Genomic DNA, 23,916 nt, shown 5'->3' with positions numbered 1-23,916 from the left:
CACACACACACACACACACACACACATATCACACTTACGGCCACGCTAACACGGCCTTGCTTTCCAGTGCATCAAACACTTTGTTATTGCGGTTATCCCTCACCGTGATGAAAGTTCTGCTCGGTTGTTCATTCCCTCCAGAATATATTTTTCATTCTCACATTCATATGTTTGAGAGTTTTTTTTTTCTTCCCCCTCAGCAGATAGTGCTAATCAGGCATATTAATATTTAGAAGGAAAGCGTTTTGGTAATAACCATGACAAGAGCACATTACGGTTTGAGGCTGCTAAACATCAAAGGCTCATTTGAAGAAAAAAAAAATGTTTATTCAATTGTTGTTTTTCATGGGAGGGCCTGTTTTTCCCCTGTCTGTTGTCTGACCTTGTTTTCATGTGAACTCAAACCATTAACTCTGCTTTGTGTTTGGTTTTACACATAACCTTGCACATTCTGAACACTTAGTCGAGAAACTTCACCCAGCAGCCCAGTTTCTCACTGTTGTAGACCAATTAGTTTATCAGTAGTAGCATACTCTTTCCACTGCAATAACAGGGACACTCTGTTTTGATCAAAAATACATCTTTTTTTGTTGTTGTTGTTGTACAATTTCCATTATTTGATTCTATTTTTTGTTTTAATGTAAGAATGTCCTACAACAGGCAGCTGGAATATTTTATTGTTCTTCAAAGGCGGCGTGACCACCGAACATTTCGCTTAATTACGATGAAAAGCAGCTCGCTGCTGCTGCTGCTGCTGCTGCTGCTGCTGCTGCTGCTGTTAAAGCTCACTTCTATTGATGTGACTAATTGCTTTTAATATCAACACTAAGAAAAGTTTCTCCTCTTCCTCCCTCCCCCCTGCCCTGCGTTGCGGTCTGTGCAGAGTGCAAGTTCCACTGCACCAACGGGAATTGCTTGCGTCTGGGCTCGCTGATCTGCAACCAGCTGAATAACTGTGGGGACAACAGCGACGAGGAGAACTGTCCCGTGGTGACCCAGCACCCTCCACCTGGAATCTTCAACTGTAAGTGCTGCGGGATGTTGCTCCAACTCAGCTCCTCTATCTGGTACACAAAGATCTTTCCTTTTTTCTTTTTTGCTGTTCGTCTCTTTTTCCTCATCTATCTGCTGTTTTACTGTCGTCTCATCTGCTGGTTGCTCTTGTCAGCCACCAGGAGACAGAAATAGTTTCTTTGTCTTAGTTTAAAAAAATAGAAATATCAAACCGAGAGTTGAAAAATCAACTCTTTATTTTCAAATTTTCCACTGTATATTTAAGAAAACAATGTAATGAATCATCAAAAATAGCTCTGGTTTATTACAGGGTAATAAATCCTTTATTAAACTGTAATAAAGAATTACAGTGTAGTCCTTTATTGCACTGTAAGGACTGGACTGGGCTGACACTTTATTACAGCGTAATAAAGTGTAATAGATCTAATAAGTGTGATAAAGTGCAATAAAGTGTAATCTTTATTACAAATAATCCTTTAGCGTTAAATAGAGTCATATTCAAGCTGGATGATCATTCATTTCAGAAAAGATTTTTACTAACATTAAAATAATTATATGGCCATAATTCTATTTATGTTTTTTTTTCTCAGAACAAGTGTATTTTATACACCTGGTGAATGCTTTAGCTTTTTTTATTTATAGATTATTTAAAATTTCATGGGTGGAGCAGAAAATGTCCTCCAATTCTGGAATGATGCAACATAACAACAACATAACTTCTAACAAAGATGTGAAATAAGAATCCAACAAATAAACCAAGTTATACACAACAGAAAAATAAACTAATTTACCAAAAGCAAAAACCTGCACATAAAGCTGTAGAAAATGAATTCCCTTCATAGTTGTTCTGTTTTTGTTGGACTTTAATATTTTAGATTATGAAATGTTTACTTTACAAAGATAACCTGAATAATTACAAAATGTGCTTCAAAATAATGATTTGTTTATTGCAGAAGAAGAGAAAAAAATCCTGCATATCCATATTCCCATTTTAAGTGGCTGCAGCTCTGTTCCTCTTCATGCAGAGAAGACACTGACACACTCTAGGCTGTCCACATTCTAGGAAGTTTTTGCTGCTCAACAATAATCTCTATAGTAACACACACACTAATGCTGGAGACCAGAAATGGAAACCTGTCATAGCTGCAGCGCTGCCTGCAGCACAATGGCTGATTTATTTATTGTTCAGAAGCAAACATAAACCAAAAACTAATTTTTACACAATTTTGGGGTAGTTGGTGTAGCTTCACTTCTACTAAACAGCGATTCTTATCCAGCTCAAGCAGTTGGTTTGATAACATCTTCTACTGGCAGACTTTTCTACTCGGATTAAAAATATCTCATCCTTGATAAGATTCTCTCCTCCAGCTGGCATCACGGCTGAATCCTGCTGAAAACAACCCAGAACATTTTTTCCATGCATGTTTTTCTGGTTTTTGCTTTAGCAACTACTGCTGTAATTTGCACTGAGATGCACAAAGCAAATAGATCTGTGTGATTCACTTTTTTTTCTTTTCATTTTTTTAAAACCACAGTCTGTATCTCTTCTTGGATGGGACATGTTTGTGTTTAACTGTGCAGATCCAGCATCACGGGGATCAGAGGGTCTGTAGTTATGACACTGCTACATGTTTGGTACTGAAAATCAGAATAGATACAGTTCTCTAACTTTTGCTACATTATATTTAAGGTAAAAAATGAAAGAAAATATGTATGTTCTCCCTATGCTATAAATAGAAACATGTATTTAGTTGAAAAAGATGAGTGAAGGTAACCTGACTTTGGTCAAGGTCTTGGTAACACTCAGTTAAATTCAAGTGAGTTTTTGGTGTATAGTGAATTACAGTTTTGACTCAAATAAATAAATAAATTGGATTTAATATATTTTTTACACAGTTATACTAACCACTCAATTTAAATACATTGAGGGCCTTTTGATGTGAAAATGTTTTTAAAATGAACTTACTTAATTTGAAGTATCGTGAAAAGGGTATGAGACAGAGAGGAAGAGCTTTTTTACTTGTGACAAAAATGAGTTTTCAGATGTTTAAGGTGGAACGGCCAAAGCTTCAATTATGCACCTAGTTAATCAAGAATAAACCTGCTTTTTCTATTTATTTATCATTTACATTTACATTAAAGTGCACCAGGTTGTTTATTCATTGATGTCACGACCCCCGTTTCTCTCTGAGGGCGCAGCCTTGCATATGGCTGTGTTTGATTTACTGAAAAAAAAGTGAGCAAATTATCAGTGGTCTGTATATTTCCTATTAAAGTTTGACTAAAGAAACAAATACAAAGCAGGAGGCAGGAACTATTTCAATCAAGTAATTTTCTTTCTATAAGTAAATCATTAAAAAACGTGCCTTCAGAAAACTTTGGGGATTATTGACATATACAAAAAAAGGGTTTGGGTCCTGTTTAAGTAATTACAACATACTTATATTGATTATGTTATGAGCTATGCTCATTTAAACTGCGAAGTTAATGTTAGTTAATTTAAGGGAGCAGTATTATGTTAAATTTACTTTTTTTAAGCTTTAGATGGTGTTATGATGTCATTCCTTCATCAAAAACAAACCCGGGGTGTTGCATTGATTCTTTAATGCATGTTTGAGAAATCCTTTAATCTCAATGGCAACCATTCAACTGTGCAAAACGGCTTGGTGGACCTAGCTCCACCTTTGAGGTGAAGCCCCTCCTCTGAGTTGCAGCTTCCAAGCTTCCACCTCACACTGCTGCCCTCGCCCACGACTCCCCCACTCAGCTCCTTCAGACTAGCGGCAGAAATTAGCAAACACCTTATGGAACTGCGCATCTGCTGAGCTCATTATAGGAGCTACTTCTCAGTGCAATACTGGTAAAAATGTTCTTAAAGGGTTCATAGAGGAGCCGTGTTGTGATGACTTTCTGAAGGTGAAGTTTCAGCAGGAGAGAGCCAATTTCAAGGAGTTAAATTACAAAGTCAAACTTTTTTAAATCATATTTAATATATATAATTTTCATAACAACTGGAGGTAATATAATTGCTTGATTGTGCTATAAAATACCAGTGTATTTCTGAAGAATGCATATTACTGCCCCTTTAAGGGGGAAAAAGCATTTTGTTCTCTGTATTTCATGCTGTACTTGTGGATTTGTTCGTGTCGTACTATATGAGCTCGATATGAACTGTTGAGCTCCACTGTCCAGGGAACGAGCTGAGAACGTTCCCTCAGCTCGTCATGATCAATGGGAACATCAGGGGAGGGATGGAGACGGGGGGGAGGAGAGATGCAGAGACAGAGGGAAAGAGAGATAGAGATAAAGAGAGAGGGAGGGAGGGAGAGAGAGAGGGTGAAGGACACCAGTGGGCTTCTTCGATGGCTGTCTGCCAGACCACTTTGATGTGCTGCAGCAGTTGCTTTCAACAACTTTTAGGAGGAGAGGGGAAACTTTTTACAGCAGCACTTTCATCCTTGGCTTTCTGAGAGAGAGCGGTACGTGTGTGTCTGGCAGGGCTCCTTACCTTCTCCTCCATCTTTTTTCTCTCATCTCATCCTCCCTCATCCACTTCCCTCCCCCTCCCCGTAAATGCTTTTCACCTCTCCAACCTTGTTTTGTGAATTCATCTATTTTTTCCCCTTCTCCTCTGTCTACCTCTCTCTCAAGGTGTAGTGAGAAACTTTCTTTTTTTTAGTTTGTTCTTGTTTTGTTGGTGGGGTTAGGGAGTTTTGGCAGGCGTTTGATAGAGTAGGGGGGCTGGGGGGAGGGGTCATTCCTGATAAATACAACCTTGAGATGGGTACTTAAAATACTGTATTCAGGTGTCTGGGGTGAATGCTAATGTGTCTGCTGTGGGAAAAGCTGTAGAGCGATTGTAATTTTCTGAGCTGGTGCACATTTTCCTGCGATGCCTGAGAGACCCGGAGGGAGCGAGGGATGGGTGAAGAAAGAGAGAAAAGGAGAAAAGGGAGTTATTGGCAAAAAAAAGAGCTGACAGGGTTTTGAAAAGATCGGAGACAGAGACGGAGGGAGAGGAGCGATAAAAGAGAGAAGATGGAGCTAGACGGTGGGATAGATGGAAAGAAAGGGGGATGAGGAGGGAAAAGAGAAGGATAATGATAGAGACGTAGCAAATGTTTGTGTGGTAATGGAGTTTGCCATCTTGTTGCTGCCGCTGGCTGTTGCCGTGGCGGTGGCAGACAGATGGATCATGAATACTGTCTAGACACACTGCAGCCTGACGCCCCACATCTCACTGCCCGCACCTCCTCTGCTCCCCACCCAGCTTATCTACGCCCCCCCCCCCACACACACACACACACACACACGCACACACACCCGGACCCTCCAATGGAGGCAGTCACCACAACTGCCAGTTGTTTTAGCATCATAGCGCAAAACCCCCCAAAATAACAACAACAACAAAAAAAAACAGTAATTAAATATGATCTTGTTCTGTTTAATGACATAAAGCATTGACTGGACGGTGAATGATATCAGGTAGCCATTTGAATTGCTCGCATAGATTATTAATATGGCAATGGTGCTCAAGGCCTTTTGTTGACATTGTTGAAATATTTTTAAACAGTTTTAAATTTAGTGCACTTATGTCTCATTTTGGAATTCCCCTTTTTTTTAAATCAAATTTTGAACACTCTTTAAATCTAATAACTGAAGGCCCACGATGCTTTGGCTACAAATTTCTTTGAATTCAGTATGAAAGACGGCTGGTGTGTTATATCACTCATATCAAACGATAGTGGTCTTAAACTACTAATTAACTGAGCACTGCTACTATTTCTGACTGTTTAATTTCTTTATCTCTATTGTAAGAGACTTGTCAGAGTGAAAAGTCAAAGATCTTTGATTTCTTATCGACTCCATACGTCTAACATTAAGTATCTTCTGATCAGTGATGGGAGTTTATAAAAATTTTGAATCTGGTTAATTGCAGGGTCTGTATTTTATTGCATATTAATCAAACTATGTATTGACAAAATTAGCAACATTTTTAACTAAAATAAATGTTTTTGCTGCTAAATTATTCCATAATTGCTTGACTGTCCTCTTGGCTCCTGTTAGCCGTTCTCAATCATAACTCAACAACAGCTTTTTTTTTGTAGGGATTATGTCATTATCTAGTGCATCCTCTTTAAATTGTACATTTTATGAATTAACACCAGACTTGTATAGCACTTTTCAGGACCCACAAAAATGCTTTGCAAAGAAATCAGTAATTCCCATTCATGCACACATTCACACACTGATGGCAAACTTCTGGACTGTAGTCAGAGCTGCAGTCCAGTAGCTTGGCTAAGGATACAATGACAGAGGCAGATGGAGTGGGAATCAAACCAGCGACCCACAGATTGCAGGGCGAACTCTTACCACCATGGTCTACATTGAAATGACATCAGACTTGTATAGCATTTTTAGCTTTTTAAGTGTAAACGTGTGATAATAAAAAGTCTATCTAGCCTTCAGCTGTCTACAGAACTTGCCTGCCTGAGTCGGTGTGTGTCCACACTAACATGGATGCCTTTCAAAACACATTTCTTCCACTGTGTTTGCACCTGTCATCCACATGGAAGTGGCCTTTTTGTTGAGAATGCTTGCAAATTGAAGACTTTATTTCATTTTCAGCCACTCAGTGAGTTCTTGACAAAAATGCATTTTGGGGAAACATTGACCTTGGTTGTTGTTGCTGCCCATCAATCCAGGAAAGGTTTCAAGCTCTTTAAACACTTTGAAGGCCAGCCTCCATCCTTTTCAGGAGCAGTTATTCAAACAAATTCTTCTGGAACCTGACCATTTGTTCTACAAAAACACAAAAATACTGAAGATTCCACATTGTTTTATGGCAACACAAGCCATCTTCATTAATATCACCAACAACACTTCTGCAATGTTTCAGACCAACGTTGGATTCAGGGTTATGAAGCAAGGTGATAGGACAAAGGTCCTGGGTTTGTTTGGTGTCATAGAACCTGGGCAACTGTATTCAAATTCACATAGTTAAAAAAACAAACAACAACAAAATAAAATAAAAAACATTATGTGTGTATATATATATATATATACACATAATTTTTTTTTATTTATATATATATATATATATATATATTTTTTTTTTATTTTTTTTTACTCCCAATTATTTATTCTTTGCAGAAGTTCATATTACATCCAGTATATTTTTGCACAACCAGACAACACATTTAGTATTTTTTTATATTAATACACATTTGAATTGAACTTTTCTTACAATATCAGCCCAGATTTTCATATCAGCCTATCCCCCCTATGTTAATTGGATATCACATCTCTGTTTTTCTGTAGTGTTTTCATTTCACACACACACACACACACACACACACACACACACACACACACACACACACACACACATATTATATATAATTATCACTTTGATCTTTGTGAACCTACATACGTCAATGCCGCCGTCATACCTGAATATTCCTCACTGTGCAACTATTAAAGAATATTCTATTCAATTCAATATGTACACATCTAGGAGATTAATCAAAGTTATTTACCAATCTGCTATATATTGATCACTCCACATAATTTTGCACAAAAAATAGTAATAACGGTTGTACCCAGACAGTATTGTGCCTGTAAGGAGTGTTTTGTCTCTAAATACAATGAAAATGTAGTGACCAGTGAGGTCCAAACACTGGCAGTGTGAAGTGCCCTTTATCTGGTGGAAAACCTTCAGAGACAATGCACACTCTTCAGAGTGTGTTTCAACACAGATCACAAGGTGAATGTGGCGGTGCACTCCGCTTTCTCATTTCAGACGAGCTCGTCTCTACTCTCTCGTTGAGCTCCATTTAAGTGTGGGGAGGGGACGGGGGAACGGAGACATGAGGACGATTTGGATCGATGGTCAGCTCCAGCTTAACCATTGATCACCATTCAGTGCAAAGAGCACTTCACTAGCATCCAGCAGGCATTCAGGCGGGTCAATTGATTCCGTTTGTGTTGGGGATTCATAACTGCGTAGGCTCATTATTGACTACCAAGTGACTGCAGACAGTGCTTCAGACAGGGCTACCGGGTGCTGCTGACTCAGCATCTTTTATTCCGAAGCAGCAAAATTATTTTTCTATTCCGAGCAAAAACAAGAAACTCAGAAAAATGGCAAATGTATTTAATGGTTATGACTTATGTAGCTGAAAAATAAAAACATTATACAGTTCCGATCACATGAAAATGAAAGTAGCATTATTGTGAAAATACTTTTATATGCTTTTTTGTGTTAACAATAATGATAAATCAGAGAGAGAGTGAATTGCTTTCTTAAATATTTCACACAACAATTAAAAAGCTTGGTGTTTGTAATTTGCTTCCAAAATACCAGGCCATCGGTTACTTTTCAGATTTCACAGTCCACTTTGGTTTCCATGCTTCTACATTTTGGATGCACTACTCTCTTCCTGCCACTTGGGTTCAGTCTCAAATAGGGCAGGGCAGCACGATTAAAAGGCCTGTAAAAGCACCTTGAGCAGCAACAACCTGATTCACTCTTTCTACAGGAACCGCTGGTTATCACATTACCTCAGCTTATTAATTCTTGGCAGGAATTTGTTTCTGCACAGCTCTCTGAAGGTCCCACCGTCGACTTTTAATCAGTTTTGATGTCCAGACTTTGACTGGACTGCTGCAAAACTCTTTTCTTTTCATTTTCAGCTGTGCTGCTTTGTGACTGCGTCTTGATATTTGTTTTAAATTTGACAGATATTCAGGTGTCGGACAGACAGCCTCAGCCTCACATTTGACTCTCCTGCATACAGGAGAGCTGATGTTTGACTCAAACATTGAAAGGTGGCTCTGTTCTATGAACACTAAACATTAGCAGACCTTGTCCTGCCAAACCCTTTCAGACAGGCAAAACTCAGCTTGTTTTGAAAATTTTATTGTGATGAACTTAAATTCTGAACTGCTGAATGAATCCTGCAAAGTCTAAGACAGATCTCTTGAGCCTTTTGCTTTTTCTCAGAATTTAACCTTGGCTTACTATGACTGTATCAGCTGTTTGAATGTCTTCTCCAGTTTTGTCTGCTGTTTTTCTAAGCGTATCAGATCAACACGATGCTCTTCAATAGAATTCAGACCTCAGAGCTGCAGCCTTTCCATTTACTGTTTCATCTTAATTGCCTCCAACATGTGACATATTACTTTACCATTATTGTTGTCACAGGTATTAGACTGAAATAAACAGTGACACCTGTGTTAACCAGAAAGATTTCAGAACTTAAGCATTTAACGGGGATCTAAATATCGCAGATGTTTTGCACACCTTCCAAATGGACTTTTCATGTTCGTGGCCTCACAGTAAAATTCTCTCAAGGACTAGTGAGTAGTTCATGTCATGAGAAAGGTGAGCTTTTTGTATGTGATGTGAAAGAATTCAAATAAACTAAAATTCAGTTTCATCCTTAGTGTCTTAGCTCTTAACGGGTGTTTTCTCACGTGAAAGGCTGGTAAACTCCTTTCGTTTGGGGACAAAAATTACAACTTTTTTTTTTACATTTTCAGCTGATGGGATTCACTTTCACACTGCACTGTGGCAAAAGAACCAAACTCTTTGAAAAACCTGTTCCTCTCCTCGCCTGTGGTGGTGCTGCACCAAGAACCATTGAGGGAAACAACATGAAAACCTCTGAAGAAGACACTAAGCGCAGCTTTCTTCTTCCTGAAATGGAAACAAAAATGACAGATTTTAGAGGTTGTAGGATTTCTCTTTTGTGTTTAGTAAATGTGCCAAATACTCTTTAACAATGGGCCCATGACAAGCTATTTCTCCTGCTAGTGCTGGGTGCCCATTTGCTTTGGTTGTTTTTACCCAGAATTCCCTGGGCTTTAGTCCATTTCCTGTTTTTGGAGCGGTCTCTGGTTCACTTGGCATTTATATATGAATTCGAACCGTGCCAGAGTTCGCTTCAACTGAACCAAAATTTTCGGTTGACCAAAGTTCACTTTTTCGGCCCACATCACAGTTTGATTGCGCATTCCCACATCCCCAAATAAACTGGACCTTATAGGGAAACAAATTAGAGGACTAACCAGGTCTGGTGTGAATGCACTCTTTTAAATGTTTCTGCTGGTGTTTTCTGCTGGGTTTTTTTTTTTAACCAACTCTTTCAGTTCTAAAACAATTTTCTTTATAGTTTAATCTTTCTGCCTTTTATTTTTCACCCAGTTTTGACTCCAGGTAGCACATTTGATTGAGTTTCAAGGTATGGCGTCTGTAAGACATCAGAGTGGCGCTGTGTGCAGCTGTAGTCGTTGCCACCACTTAATCTCCTCTGCGACTTATTGGTCAATTAGGCAGCAAGTGAATCTAGCCACAGGATGTTATTGCTAAGTGAAAAGAGCCATTGGGAGTTGGACACTGGTGGCAGAGGGACGGATCATAGGTTGATCATTGCTGTGGTTAGACGACGGTGGCGCCCAGACCACAGACATGCCTCAGAAATGTTTGTGTGTGTGTGCGTGTGTGTGTATGTGCATCAGAGATCAAATGTAAATCACCCTTGCATCTGCTTAAATTAGGATCATGTTAATTGTGATAGAAAAGTCTGCCTGTATCAGTGTCTTAAAAATGTCCCAAATAAATTTTTTTGATCTGTAACTCCTTGTCTGCCACCTAACCCGTCAAGCATTTATAAATTATTTCCACTCATTGTTCTCATGTGTTTGTTCTCTTTCTCTGTGATCAATGAGTTGCTCGTGATTGATGTGTGTGTTGGGTTTAAGTTGTGACAGCTGACACAATCTGCAGTCGATGGTTTACAGTGAAGATTTCTCTTGCTTTATGCTCTTAGAAAACACTTCACATGCTCGTCTCAACATAAAACATCAGCTGAATGTCAAGTCTCTGGTATAATGTGAGGAATCCCCAAGAGTCGACCGAGTTGCCATTTAGCCACAGTGTTTTATGACTCATTTGTCTGAGGTGTTAGCATTGTCAGTGTCGCTGCCATGTTAGCTGATCTGAGTTTCCATTGTACTCTGCATATGTCAGAAAAAAAAAACATCACGCAACAGACATCTGAGGGAAACATCTTGGGGAATGACCCAAGATGTTTGCATGATGCGGCTAGCATAAGCAATGAAAAAGTTTTAATGCCCTGTAATCAGAGATGCTTGAATCAATTGGATGGAATTTTCACCTTCATCAACCCAAATCAACTAAAGACTTGTCGGTAACTTAAAAATCCTATTTGTTTTTAGGGGAGGAGCATTATGCAACTTTTTGAGCATGCTATGGGGTGATTAACTCATTAGACTCATACCTGGAGTGTTGCGTTGAGTCATTCATGCATGTTTGAGAAATTCTTGAAACTCCATACTGAATGCCTGCCTTTTTAACCAAAGCTCCGCCTTGGAGGTTCAGTCCCCAGATTCTCTGAAGAGAGTCTCATATTACAGTGATGTGAAGGGGATTCTTAGAGTTGTCAGTTGCATTCTTCATTTGCTGAAGCATTCTTCTTAGCACAATCCATATATATTGGCTACAGAGCAGTGCCCAGAACAGAGCCAGTGTTCTTTATCAGCTTTGTGTGCTTCTTTAAGTCCCTGAATCAGATGCTACTATCCCAGTAGATTACTGCAGAAGAGATTACACTCTTCATAACAGAGACTTAGAAGAGCCTCCTAAGAAGTACAGTCTATCCTGTCTTTCCTTCCCGTACAGCTTCACTGTCGCCACCCACAAGCTCTTTGCAATTAGTCTGTTTCTCTCTCTGATACACTCGACAATGGCTGAGTCGTTCACTTACTGCTGCAGAGGACAGGACTCTGGCTTGTACTGAAGTTTGAGGTACAGTATGAAAAGGAATGCTGAGAGGATAGAACCCTGTGGTTCTCCTGTCCTGCTGACCATCTCCTGATTTGGTTGAAGACAATAATGGATAAACAACAGATTCCATGATTAAAATTGAAGATAAAACATTTCATGTGTGACAGGGAAGTTGTGGGTCAAGAGAGGACAGGAGGTTTGCTTGACTTTGGGCAGGAAAGTAGGACTCTATAGAAGAATGTGTTCACTCTGTCCAGACTTTCACCAAGTCTTCACTAAATATAAGGGAAGCTGAACATATTACAGCCATGTTGCTCTGTTTTATCCATGTGAGCTCTGTTTGTGAGGGAACATGCTGCATAAGGAAACGCTGGCAGCCCGTTGGAGTTAAATATCTATATTCTCTTTGGCAGAGGGTCCAAAATGGTAGACCAAAGTTCTGATTCAGACCCATATGACCTCTCATTTGGATCCAGGTAGATTGCAGTTAAATGTTTTTATAATCGTGCGTTGACACTTTTATAGTAAAACATTTTAATGTGGAACTTTTCCACACTCTGCAGTATTGTTAGTAATAGAACTGTGTGCTTCTGTTACTCTTTAAAGAGGGTGACACTTTATTTGAAGGGGTGTGCATAAGACGGACATGACACTGTCATAAACCTGTCATGAACATGAAGGAGACTTCATGAATGGTTATGTCTGTTGTCACGAAGTGTCATTTTGTAAATAATCACACTTTTAATGCAAAATTGACACTTTTAATGGACTTTCAATTCAAGTTTTAATGAAACTTTGATTTCAAAGTATCATTATTTACTGAATAATGCAAAGTCAGCCCTTTTAATGAACCTTTAATGCAACTTTTAATGAGATTTTGCATTAAAATTGTCATTATTTACCGAATCACACTTAATGACAACAGTCGTAAATGTTCATGAAGACTCTTTCATTTTCATAGCAGGTGTTATGTCATGTCAGTCTTATGCACACCAGTTCGAATAAAGTGTTACCTTAAAGTGATATCAACTAGTGAAGAAGTAGAGATTGGTATAGTGAAGATGAATTCTTCAGGTTGGACAGGAAGGTTCTTTCCTAATGTAGAGTTTATTGCCTGTTTGTGTTACATGTCCAGAGACAACTGTGAATATTGAACTTGATCTTCCCACCGAAATTTTGATTTTGAGTTGAGTTGCAGAAGCAAAAACTTCCAACTTGATTTAGACCTGTGCTCTAAAGACTTTGGACTCTTTCAAGAAGACTTTCCATTAACCTCCCCTTTCTCACTCCTGCTCTCTGGAGGCTCCTCTTCAGTGTCCCATCTTTCATCCTCCCTGGGTTTGTTAACGCCTCTCTTTCTAAACCTGGTGGCAGACTTCGAAGCCTTTTGAGCCCTTTTTTTCTTTCTTTCCTCGTCTTTGTTTCATTCAAACCAGACCTGAGTGGTGTCTGGCTGTATGTCTGCCAGTGAACTAAAGCCGACAGCAGCTGCAGATCCTAAAATCTCCAACTGCTTTGTAGGACTGCAGCTTGAAGGTGATGGCTCAAACGGCCATCCTTCCATATGGTCAGCTGCAAACACACACCACCTGTTGAGTTAAAAAATAACTCAACCTATATGGTCCTGATAGTGGACAGAAGAGACTTGATTAGTGTTGAGCTTTTATGAACCTCAATGTCGGTTCATAAGGGCGCATTCACACCAGTCAGCTTTAGTCGAACTGTAGTTTGTTTACCTAGAAAGTCTAGTTTGTTTGGGGATGCTTGAATGCATAATCAAACTCTGATTTGGACCAGAAGAGCGAATTCTGGTCCGCCTAAAAACCTGGATGTAGGTTCGGTTGAAGTGAACTCTGAAGTTTAATGCACATGTGAACACCAAGCAGATTAGAGACCTCTCCAAGAGCAGGGAGCGAACTACAGCACAGGGCATTCTGGGTAAATATAGCCAAAACAAACACGCAAGTCTATCCCTAGAATGAAAAATGACTCATTGTCCTTTGCAAAAGACAAACTAGAGATCCTACAGTCAGTAAAATCTAATTTGGGAATTCAGGTAACCAGCAGCAAAGTGAGAGGCAGATAGCAAAATGCAAGTTCACACAAAGGAAATTAAAAAAAGAAAAAACTGGAAAATAAGAATAAGAGACTGCAGTTGGAGCAAATTTACAGCATAGAAACATGATACACTTCTTCCCCTTTCCTCTTGCATAACAGAATTAACAAAAATTCTCTAAATATTTACGGTTCTAGATCTATGTGCAGTAAAATGTTAACAGGTAAAATAAATAGCAGAGTGAACTTCAGCGTCATCAGTTTTTTTACCGTGTCCTGTCAGCGGGGCACTCAGAATTATTGTCTGAGTGTCAAGGTAAGGCCCAGTAGATTTACTTTCTCTAGTGGAGCGTTACAGCTTTCACCATGATGCTCCACTTGGTATATGAAACTTTATTTGAAATTCCTTTCATGACGGAAAAGAAAGGCAGAAATGTTTAAAGAGGGAAGTAGCAGTAGAGGAGAGAGGGAAGCATATTGAAAACAAGGCAAGACCCTAGAAGTCTGCCTCTAAACCTCTAGAAAGGGAAAAACAAAACCAAAGTGAATGTGTGCTACAATCGGCAACCACCCAAAACAATATTATGTTTGACTTTTTTTTTTTTTTGGTGTCCACTTCTTTTTTGACCAGGTTGTGTATAAGAAATAAGGTGAGATTACATCACACACTATTCAGGTAACTTTTGAATGGAAATAGTTGCATTTAATTGTATTTAGGGATATCAGAGTAAAAATATATTCATAGCCTTTCAAATTCCTATTACTAAAACATTTTATAAACATTTTATAAAGCTTTCCCTCCCAGTTCATAGTTTTGCAGTATTTTGTTATTGTTCTGGTACATTACATAAAATCCCAGTAATGAAATGCATTAAGGTTTGTGGCTGCAGCATGGCCAAATACTGCATGAAAAAGTTGAAAGGGTTATGAATATTTAGCAAGCCACTGTAAATTTTCATCTATCACCTCCGAGCTTCTACCGGCGTATCCGATTATACAACGTGGAAATTTCAATGAAAAATCTCTTTCTGTTTCACTCGTTTGTAATGTGTGGCATAATGCTTCTTCATGCATTCCTCATGGCATAAAACTTTCAAAGTTCGGGGCTCAACCATGAGTAACAGCTTGGATGCAGTAAAATGCACGAGAGTTCTCACGTCGCGTCAGCCCAGAAGTTATCAGCTGCTGGAGTGCATGTTTTTTTTTTGCTCCCATCCTGTAGTATCATGCGGTGATGTTTTTTAATTAGGTGATATTCCCAGTTACTGTGGCCTTGCTTGAGCCGTGCCTTTCATTATCTCTTTCATGTTGAACTGAAAAGCCTCTCAGAAAATCTCCTTTGCAGCTTCAAGCATCGGGGAAAGTGGAATTGAAAGAAGGAAATTGAAGCAACAGAATGATCTGAGAGTCACATGTATCATTTTATTATGATTATCATTGGCTTGCTGCATTTCTGAGTCCAGGGCCTGGAACTCAGAGATCATATGTTTTTTGTTTTTGTTTGTTTGTTCAATTTCTTTATTTTCCAAGTCTTATACAAAATATACACAAGTGTATTCTTGTCACAGTTTGCGTTTTACATCTTAACACTATATTTATACAGTCCTCCATTGTAAACATCAAACTTAGAATATATATTCATATTGTTTAATTCTGAATCTGGCGTAAGCATTTTGAAAACCACCAATTTAAGAAAATAAAAAACAAGAACAAACGTCAAAAGTACATTTCCCTCAAATAGATCCAAACACCATTACAGGGGCAGTATTTTTTGAGCTTCACATCATTTTATAATGTTATTTTCTCATCAAAACATACCTAGAGTTTTGCCTTGACTCTTTCATGCATGTTTGACAAATCCTTTAATCTCCATGGCAACCACTCAGCTGGGCAAAATGCTGGTTGCACCTAACCCCGGCTTTGAGACAGAGCTGTAGTTTCTGAGCTTCAACCTTACAGAGCAGCCCTTCCCTGCAACTCGCCCCATCCAGCTCCTTCAGACTAGCCAGCAGCAATTAGCAAACACCTGGTGAAATTGCTCATCTGCTGAGCTCATTATAGGAGCTGCTTCTCAGTGCAACACTGGTTAAAACGTTGTTAAAGGGTTAGTAGAACACCTATGATGACTTCCTGAAGGCAAAGTTTCAGAAAGAGCAGAAGATTCTTAAAGAGACACAGGCTCAGTTTCAGGGTGCTACATCACAAAGTCAAATTTCTTTTAATTCATATTTGACACATATAGCATTTTTATTACAACTGAAAGTGAGATAGTTACTTGATAGTGGTATAAAATGGTTCTATCTGCCTGGAAAATACATAATACTGGCCCTTTAAAAACATGCTAACATTAGGTAACTACATCACTGAGCAAGTAAATCCAAAATAATTACAAAAAAATTGAGGACATTGTGTGTTTTGAATGGTGGAAGGAAGCTGGTGCTGCTGCAGCCTGTGCCTGGTGTTTGGGTCTCCTCTCCAGTGTTTTCCTTTGGGCATAGCTTACATTCCAGCCGAGACGCTGGATGGAGGGTTTTGTCTCTAGCTGCCGAAAGAAAACAAAAAACGTGTTTGAATGTTCCTGTGCAGGCCCCTCCTTAGTGGTTAGTATGCATAACAGGCACACTCCGGTGAACAGGTCAAGGTTGGAGGTCAAGGGTGAGTGGAGCTAATGCTTTCATGCTCTTGATTCAACTCCTCTCGGGTGTAATACCCGCCTGTCAATTTGTTTGAGCGGCGGATTTACATAATGAATTTATATTAGCCACTGTTCTCTACACACACTACCTCCTCTCTCCCTCAAAGGTGGAGTTACTCCCTTTGCTTTCTCTGACACCCCCCACCTCCTCCACCACCACCACCTCCACCTCTGCCTCTCCATCTTCCTCTCATCAAGTTTACCAAGTACCCAGAGAGCTGACTGTTTAAATGCAAAAGAGCCTCATTTCCAAACTGACGCCACGGCCCAAGTATGTCTCACATGCAACAGCCTGAATCCTGCTGAGAGGCTTCGACAAGAGATGGATGGATGTGGATGATGGAAAGGGAGCAAGAGAGAGAGAGAGAAGGGGGGTATCTTGGAAAATAGAATTCAGAGCAAGTGGTGTAGCTTGTAGGTATCGGTTGTTATTGACATTCCTTCAGGAGAGGCACTGATGAACAAGCTGCTGTCTTGTTAGTCATATAACATTCCCTTTACTGCACAACATGGCCTCTGCAGGGTCTTAAGAAGAATTGAAGTGTCTTAGATTTCTTTATCTCTGCTTAGAAGGGATTAATACCCAGATTTCCTAGTTGAGGACTTAAAGTTCCTTCAGTTAGGACTTAAATGTATACATTTGTTCATTCTTTGTTTCTTCTAATGACTTTCTTTTTTGGTTAATATATTTTATCTTTACAGCGTCGTTTGTTCCTAGTACTGTTGTCACTGGCTGAGGATCTGAGGTACTTTAATGTTTGATGAAACTTCAGCACCTGTGATATAGGCCAGTAATCAGCTCTGAATCAATGAATTTAAAGGTGAACCCCTGAAACAACTCTCCCAAAACTGTCCTGTTGCAGTTTCCTTATGGCAACAAAGCCAAAACTTTCTGGTTGGTTATTTTTTACCCACTCTATTGTCATGAATAAGTGCGTATTCAACAGATTTTTCATTAAATGACTATAATGGCACTTGACAAAGTGTCTGTTATTGCTTTTCACAGCTGTTGACTGTATGATGTGTTTGTGATGTTTTTTATATTTTCGTGATGTAAAGCACTTTGAACTGCCGTGTTGCTGAAATGTTGCACGCAACCTGATCGATTAAAATCATTGAAGATACCTGCCTGTTTTTTTAAACATTTCACAATTTGATTTGATCACAATTCAGAAGGTTACAACGCGATTTATAAATTAATATGTGACCTCAATCACAGCTGGATAGTGATTCACTTGGTAGCATGTTCGCCTTGCAGCAAAGAGATCCGTGGTTCCCAACCCCAGCCTGGAGTCTTTCTGCATGGAGTGGACTCTTGATTGTTCCTCTTTAGGTCCTAAATTAATTCTTTCAGTTTTGTCTTTTACTCAACTGGAGAAAGTTTTGGCACTTCCATACATCTGCTCAATGCTTGAATGTGCCATAGTCACCTGGTGACATTGTAATATAGAGCTGTGAATGCTCTGTATAGTTATGGTAACTAACCTTATTATTTGCTGTAATGTGAGCTAGCAGGGGCCTGTGGATATTAGGGGCCACAAGCTGGAACCTTGGGATGTACCCTCATGTTTGTAAGCCCAGATCAAAGCTGACCTGTTGATATGAAGACATCGCTGCTGTTTTAAGTGAGACTTAAGTACTGTACCAAGAGGGCGATCCAGCTCTTCAGTCACTTCAGTACTAATTACCTTCACCTTTTGTTCATTAGGGTGGAACTTTGTCTTTACATGCTTCATCGTCCGATTGTTGTATTGTGTCCAGTTGTTATGATCAGCAGCTTTTCTCTTGCTTCCAGGTGGAAATGTGTCATGTAACTCCTCATCATTGCCATTTTTTTAAATATTTCAAATTTGTTTTTTACAGTCTGCATATAGTGATGCTCTTTGCCTAATTCATTTACCCATTAGTACAGAGGGGGTCAGTGCATTTAAGACTGCTGTTTGTTCAACATCATCTGTCCATGCTCCTCTGAGTTTCACCTTTTTACATTACTCAAAATCAGGTTATTTAAAATGATGAAGTTTTAGCATTTGGTAATAGATTCAGAATCATCCATGTCTGCAACTCAAACTTTGAAAATACATTTTATCCTGTTCCCCTACTGTGTATAGTATTTTTTAAGGCATTGAAACAAGATAACTTATAGATCTAAATGAACCAGATTGTAAAAAGTTATATTTCTTATTCTGTTTGCTTAAATTTGTTTGTTACCTTCTTATTTTTGCATTGTACACGATGGTCTTAAGGTGGTCTTCAAAAGTTTTAAATGTAATTTTGTATAACTTGTATGGACTCTGCACAATAATGCTATCCTTCAACATGAGCGAAGTTTAACATGGCCTTGGAATGTGCTTTCTTCAGATATATTGAAAACAAAGAAACTGAAGCAATTGTCATTAAGGTCACTTTATGACTATCACTTAAAGGCAGCAGGTCATACAGGAGCGCTTCAGGGTCTTGATTTCTGTTTTATTCTCCTAATTCAAGTTGGAATTCTTGAGTATAAAATAACACCATTGATGAGTCTCTCATGTTGCGTGAGTCTTATTCCAAGCATCTCTGACAAGTACCACTTGAAAAGTTTACATTGGTAACATTTCAAATACTGGCTGTCAGACTTCATCTCTTTGAAACTGTTGTTGATATCCTGGAGTTTCTGGGCTAGAACATTTGGCCTCAGCATTGACTGCTTGTATCGTTATTGCTATATGGTTCAGTGAAATTATCTTGAGTACAACTTCATCAACTTCATCTCTTTTTATTTTGCTTCCAAAGTGAAAAAAATAAATTCTGCAGTCAGGAGCAGAACTCGCCAGTCTAGCACCAATAAACTGGCGTTTGAAAAGGATGACGTGGTTTTCTTTAGGAATTTCTGTTTCCATGTTACTGCAAAAGTATTCAAACTTTTTTTCACACGTGGTCGTGCTATAACCGCAAACTTCAGTGTATTTTGTTGGGGTTCTATATGATATGCCAACAGTGCATAATTGTGAAAGTGAAGGAAAAACTTGTCTCAAGGTTGCACAGTAGGTGTTGAGATGAAACCTGTTCAAGGTTGTTGTTTTTTTTTTTATGTTACACATACATGACTTTGTACACTTCTTTCTCAAGCTGTCTGTTTGTCTTTCTGATACTTCCAAAGTTTCAGAACTGAAGAAGCCTTTTTGATGAACGGTCAAACATCTTCAAGAGAACTCCAGTTGCCTTTAATTAAAACTCCCAAGATTATCATGTTCTGGTTGAGGGAGAATCTACACTAATGTGCCCTCCTCAATAATTAATGGAAACACATTTTTTTTGCATTTTTTTAATGTTGCTACTGGTGGAAACGTCAAAGAAGACGACAGGAAGTGATAGGAGGATGATGTTTTTTTTCTCCACCAGAGCTCTCACAGCAGCACAGTTCATAAAACGTTGTCATTCCAATGTGTGAAATCCAAAGTCCACATTTGTAATGTTTTTGAAGCTTCAAAACAAAAATACAAAATGCTTATCTACCAGAAAGTTATCAAAAGCTTTAAAGTAAAACAATTTAAATAAGATGCTGTATGTAAAAAAAAAAAACTTAGCCAATGATGTAATATGTACTTTGCTTACAGCATTGACCTTAATTAATTCAGTCGTCTAACTTTCAGTGCCTTTGTTAAATTGTGTTACTTCCAGCTGGAGTGAGATCATTTCTGGAAGAAGAGAAAAAAAAAAGAAACAAGAAAATGTTTATCAGTGCAGCAGAGAGCACAGTCTCCAGATAATTAGAAGTGGAAAAGAAGTTCACCATTCAGAATGGCAGTGACCTCAGCATACGTACTTGGTGTATCCACACAGTTTTTCATGAAAATATAAAACGAAAAACGACTTATTTGACTACAAAAAAATAAGACATTTGAAAAAAAATACCTTCACATCTCTGCTGAGGATTCTATAGCCACAGGTCAGCACAAAATACCGTCACTTTCTGAGACACATAGAGAAATAACTCCAGCTTGGTTTGGCCACTGGAAGTCTCCTGACTGAGAGCGCTGACAGTCAGCTCTCTTTGGAGACGACACCTTCCACTCCGTCACACTGAGCTCTGTTTGTTAGGTCAATCGCTGTTTACACCGCTAACAAAGCACCTTGCACTCATAGATATGGAAAACCTGATGATTAAATTTGGAGGTAATTCCACAGTGGATCTCATTCATGGAAATAACGAGAGGCAAAACAGCTGGTGGGTAACCAGGACGTTTCCATCAAAGTAGTTCCATTGCCGAACCTTAGCTGGAGCAGGATCCTGTTCTTAAATTATTTAAAAACTGGTTGGTTTTAGGGAGCAAAACCCCCAAAACCAGCCAAAACAGTTTAACAACACATGATCTGGATTCCCAATCCAGATCATGTGACTGTATTGCTTGATAACTAGGATCAAATTGGAATAAATGTAACTGACATGATCTGGATTGGGGATGGAATGCGTTTAGCATTTATTGATACTACGTGTACAAAATGTTCTCTTTAAATATGTGCATGTAGAAAAGGGATGCACATGCCTAAGTACATCCAGTCCACATCATGCATCTGAAAAGTCAGGTCGTTCATCTTCTAACAAATGATTTTTTCTGTGTTTTGTGCCAACTCAAAGTAACAAATGTAACGCTAGATTTCAGTGCTTCCTGCCATGAAGTCTGTATAAGCCATTATTTCAATGCAAATGTTGTCAAAAGGGGTGGCTGTCAGAGCTACTTTTACCCTCCTGTCATCTCAAACACGTCTCCTCTGACCTCTGTCATAAATAAGACATTTTCTGCCAAACATCCGCAACTCACAGGATATTTTCTTTTCTCAGAACATTCTCTGTAAATCTTGCAGATGGTTGTGAGTGAAAAGCCTGTGAGTTCAGCCCTTTCTGAAATACCACTGTAGATACATTTCCATTACAAATCTGTGAAAATCTTTGTCTATATTTTGCTAATGTAAAAAAAAATACAAATTGCCATTTCCACTAAATAAGAACTGAAATTAAAATCACACCTGAATGAGCTTGTTCAATCTGTCAAGGAAGCGGGAGATTAAAACTGTCATCCTCCTACTTCCTGTCATCTTCTTTGACGTTTCCTGCAGTAGTAACATCCGTCTGTTGATCATGTGACTCTTGTCATGTGAAAAAAAAATTTCCATTGCAGTTTTGCAAGATAAATGTATTTTGATATACCTCAAAAACCACCTCATCCTGATGGCAAAACTTTTATCCAAAAATGTGTGTGTTTTTTTTTAATTGGCATGTTCAATTTGTGCAATTTCATGGTTAATGGAAATGCAGCTCCTGTCTGTCCCATTAGCCATGTTATGGTCAAAGTACCTTAAATTCCCTTTACTCAGTTCCACCTTAAGCGTATCACCTTAGCTGCTCCATGGTACCTGAATGCGTCTTCCTGGTGTTTTGGACCTGATGTAAGACATCAGGAGTGCCACCGTGCAACAACTGATGTTTCCCTCACACGTCGCCACCACACACGTCTGCCTTGTGTGGTCATTTGGGTCCTGCCCTCAGCTCTCCTTATCTCTCTTTCTCTGTCTCACACACACACACATGCACACACACACCTTAGAGCGAGAGTGGCCTTCCTTGTTCATGACAAGGAGCTGCTGTAAAACCTCCCTGTCGGCTCCGAGTAGCAGCAAAGCCACAATGAGAGGAAAGCTCACTAACATGCCTTGCACTGTAGTTAGCAGCTTTTCTGTCCCCTCCAGCTCCGCCTCCTTCTCCTCCCCGTGCGTTTTCCTTTCACTTCCACCAACCCGTTCCACCCACCAACAGTGTACACTAGGTAATAAGCGCCCGCTCCCCCCACCATCCCTGTTATGCTTAGTTTGATAGACTTGTCTGTCATCCTCCTCCTCTTCCTCCCTAAGTCTATTTAGGCCCAGTGTGTGTGCTAGGTAATGATGCAGCTGGGGCATTAAAAGCAGGGGAGGGCTATTTGACAGCACCCCATGCCTTTCATTCCTTGCACCCCTTCCCAACACACATGCACACTTTCACACACACACAGGCCCTGAATGGACCCAAATGATCCCCCACAGGAGTAAATGGAGCCGTCACCCTGACACTGAGCATTTCTCTCTAGATGAGGATTGTGCATTTGTTTTGCAGAAAGGAGAGGGAGGGGTGTGGGTGTGCAGAGAAAGAGAGCTGAAGTTAGGTCTCTGTCTCTATCGACTGTCTCCCCCCCCTCCCTCACTCCCACTCCCACATCTTTTTGGAAGATTGTGTATGTATGTGTTTGAAGTCTGTCCATTTGTCTTAGAAGATTGTGGACAGCTTGTATTGACTATTGAGTGCATGAGTACGTGTGTGTGTGCGTGTGTGTGTGTGCGTTTGTGCGTATATGTGTGTGTGTGTGCGTGTGTGTGTGTATTTCTGTTGGCGTGGAGGAAGAACTGAAGGTGTTGAAGGCTTGATGTGAATAAGCTTCATCCATCAGCCTCTGAGGTCGGCACTTCTATTCTGAAAGTTCTGGGTGGTCCGTTGTTTTCATCTGAAGAACAGAAATGCCAGTCAGAGAGGCTCTGGTCCACTGTAAGACAGAAGGATGGATGAGTGTGCACACATGTAGTACAACTTATTAATACCCGTTCAAGTTTTTCCCATTTTGTCACATACATATATGTACATACATATACATATACATAGTTGTTTTTTTGTTTTTTTTGCTGTAGTACACTACATTAAAATATGAAAAGAGTGACATGTTAAATCTTTAGTAGTCATTAGCCGTGTTTCCATCGACATTTTTTTGTGCATATTTTTAAGTATTGCATTAAAAGAGGTTGATGGAAGAGTCAAACCTCTTTTTTACACTTGTTTGAGAGAGGGTTGGCTCTTCCCCCCCCCCGAAAAAAAAATTAAATGGACAACACCTTGTCAAATCCAGAGGCCCCCAAAGTCTTTTACACTACATTAAGTCATTCCCCCATTAACACACTGATGGGGGTAAGCTACTGGTTGGTAGCCACAGCTGCCCTGGGACACTCTGACCACCACCAGCAGCAGGCAGGGCTGATGAAATGTCTTGCCCAAAGACACAACGACAGAGGCGGATGGAGTGTGAGAACTTTTAGCCTGCAGTGGCTGGTTAGAGGCTCTCCAGGCTGGAACCAGAGTGGTGAGATGCTCCCATCCACTGGTGGTGGTCAGTGGCTTACCAGGCGTTCAAGAATTGAAAAAGTCTCCAGTGTGGAGAGGCGGACTGTGGGCTTGGATTAGCATTTGAGTTGTACTGTCTAGATGGCAGTGAAAGTCTTGGAAAAAGTAAAAATCCAAACCTGAGGCAGGGAGGGGAGGACTGTCAGGCTGGAGCGG

The 23,916-nt window shown here is 39.6% G+C and overlaps 1 protein-coding gene across 2 annotated transcripts in view; it reads left to right on the top strand.

Moving 5' to 3' along the window:
- Positions 1–23,916, top strand: part of ldlrad4b (low density lipoprotein receptor class A domain containing 4b) — a 221,357-nt gene that overhangs the window by 103,900 nt on the left and 93,541 nt on the right. For both annotated transcript variants that reach the window (XM_007550451.2, XM_016670623.1), the window contains one exon: positions 884–1,024. In XM_007550451.2, coding sequence (XP_007550513.1) covers positions 884–1,024 — 141 coding nt within the window. The remainder of the gene's footprint in view (positions 1–883; positions 1,025–23,916) is intronic.

This window comes from Poecilia formosa, unplaced genomic scaffold (assembly GCF_000485575.1).
Source record: "Poecilia formosa unplaced genomic scaffold, Poecilia_formosa-5.1.2 Scaffold36, whole genome shotgun sequence".
In the NCBI taxonomy this organism is placed as follows: Eukaryota; Metazoa; Chordata; class Actinopteri; order Cyprinodontiformes; family Poeciliidae; genus Poecilia; species Poecilia formosa.
Note: the sequence above shows the minus strand (reverse complement) of the source record. Positions and strands in the feature narration are given on the sequence as shown.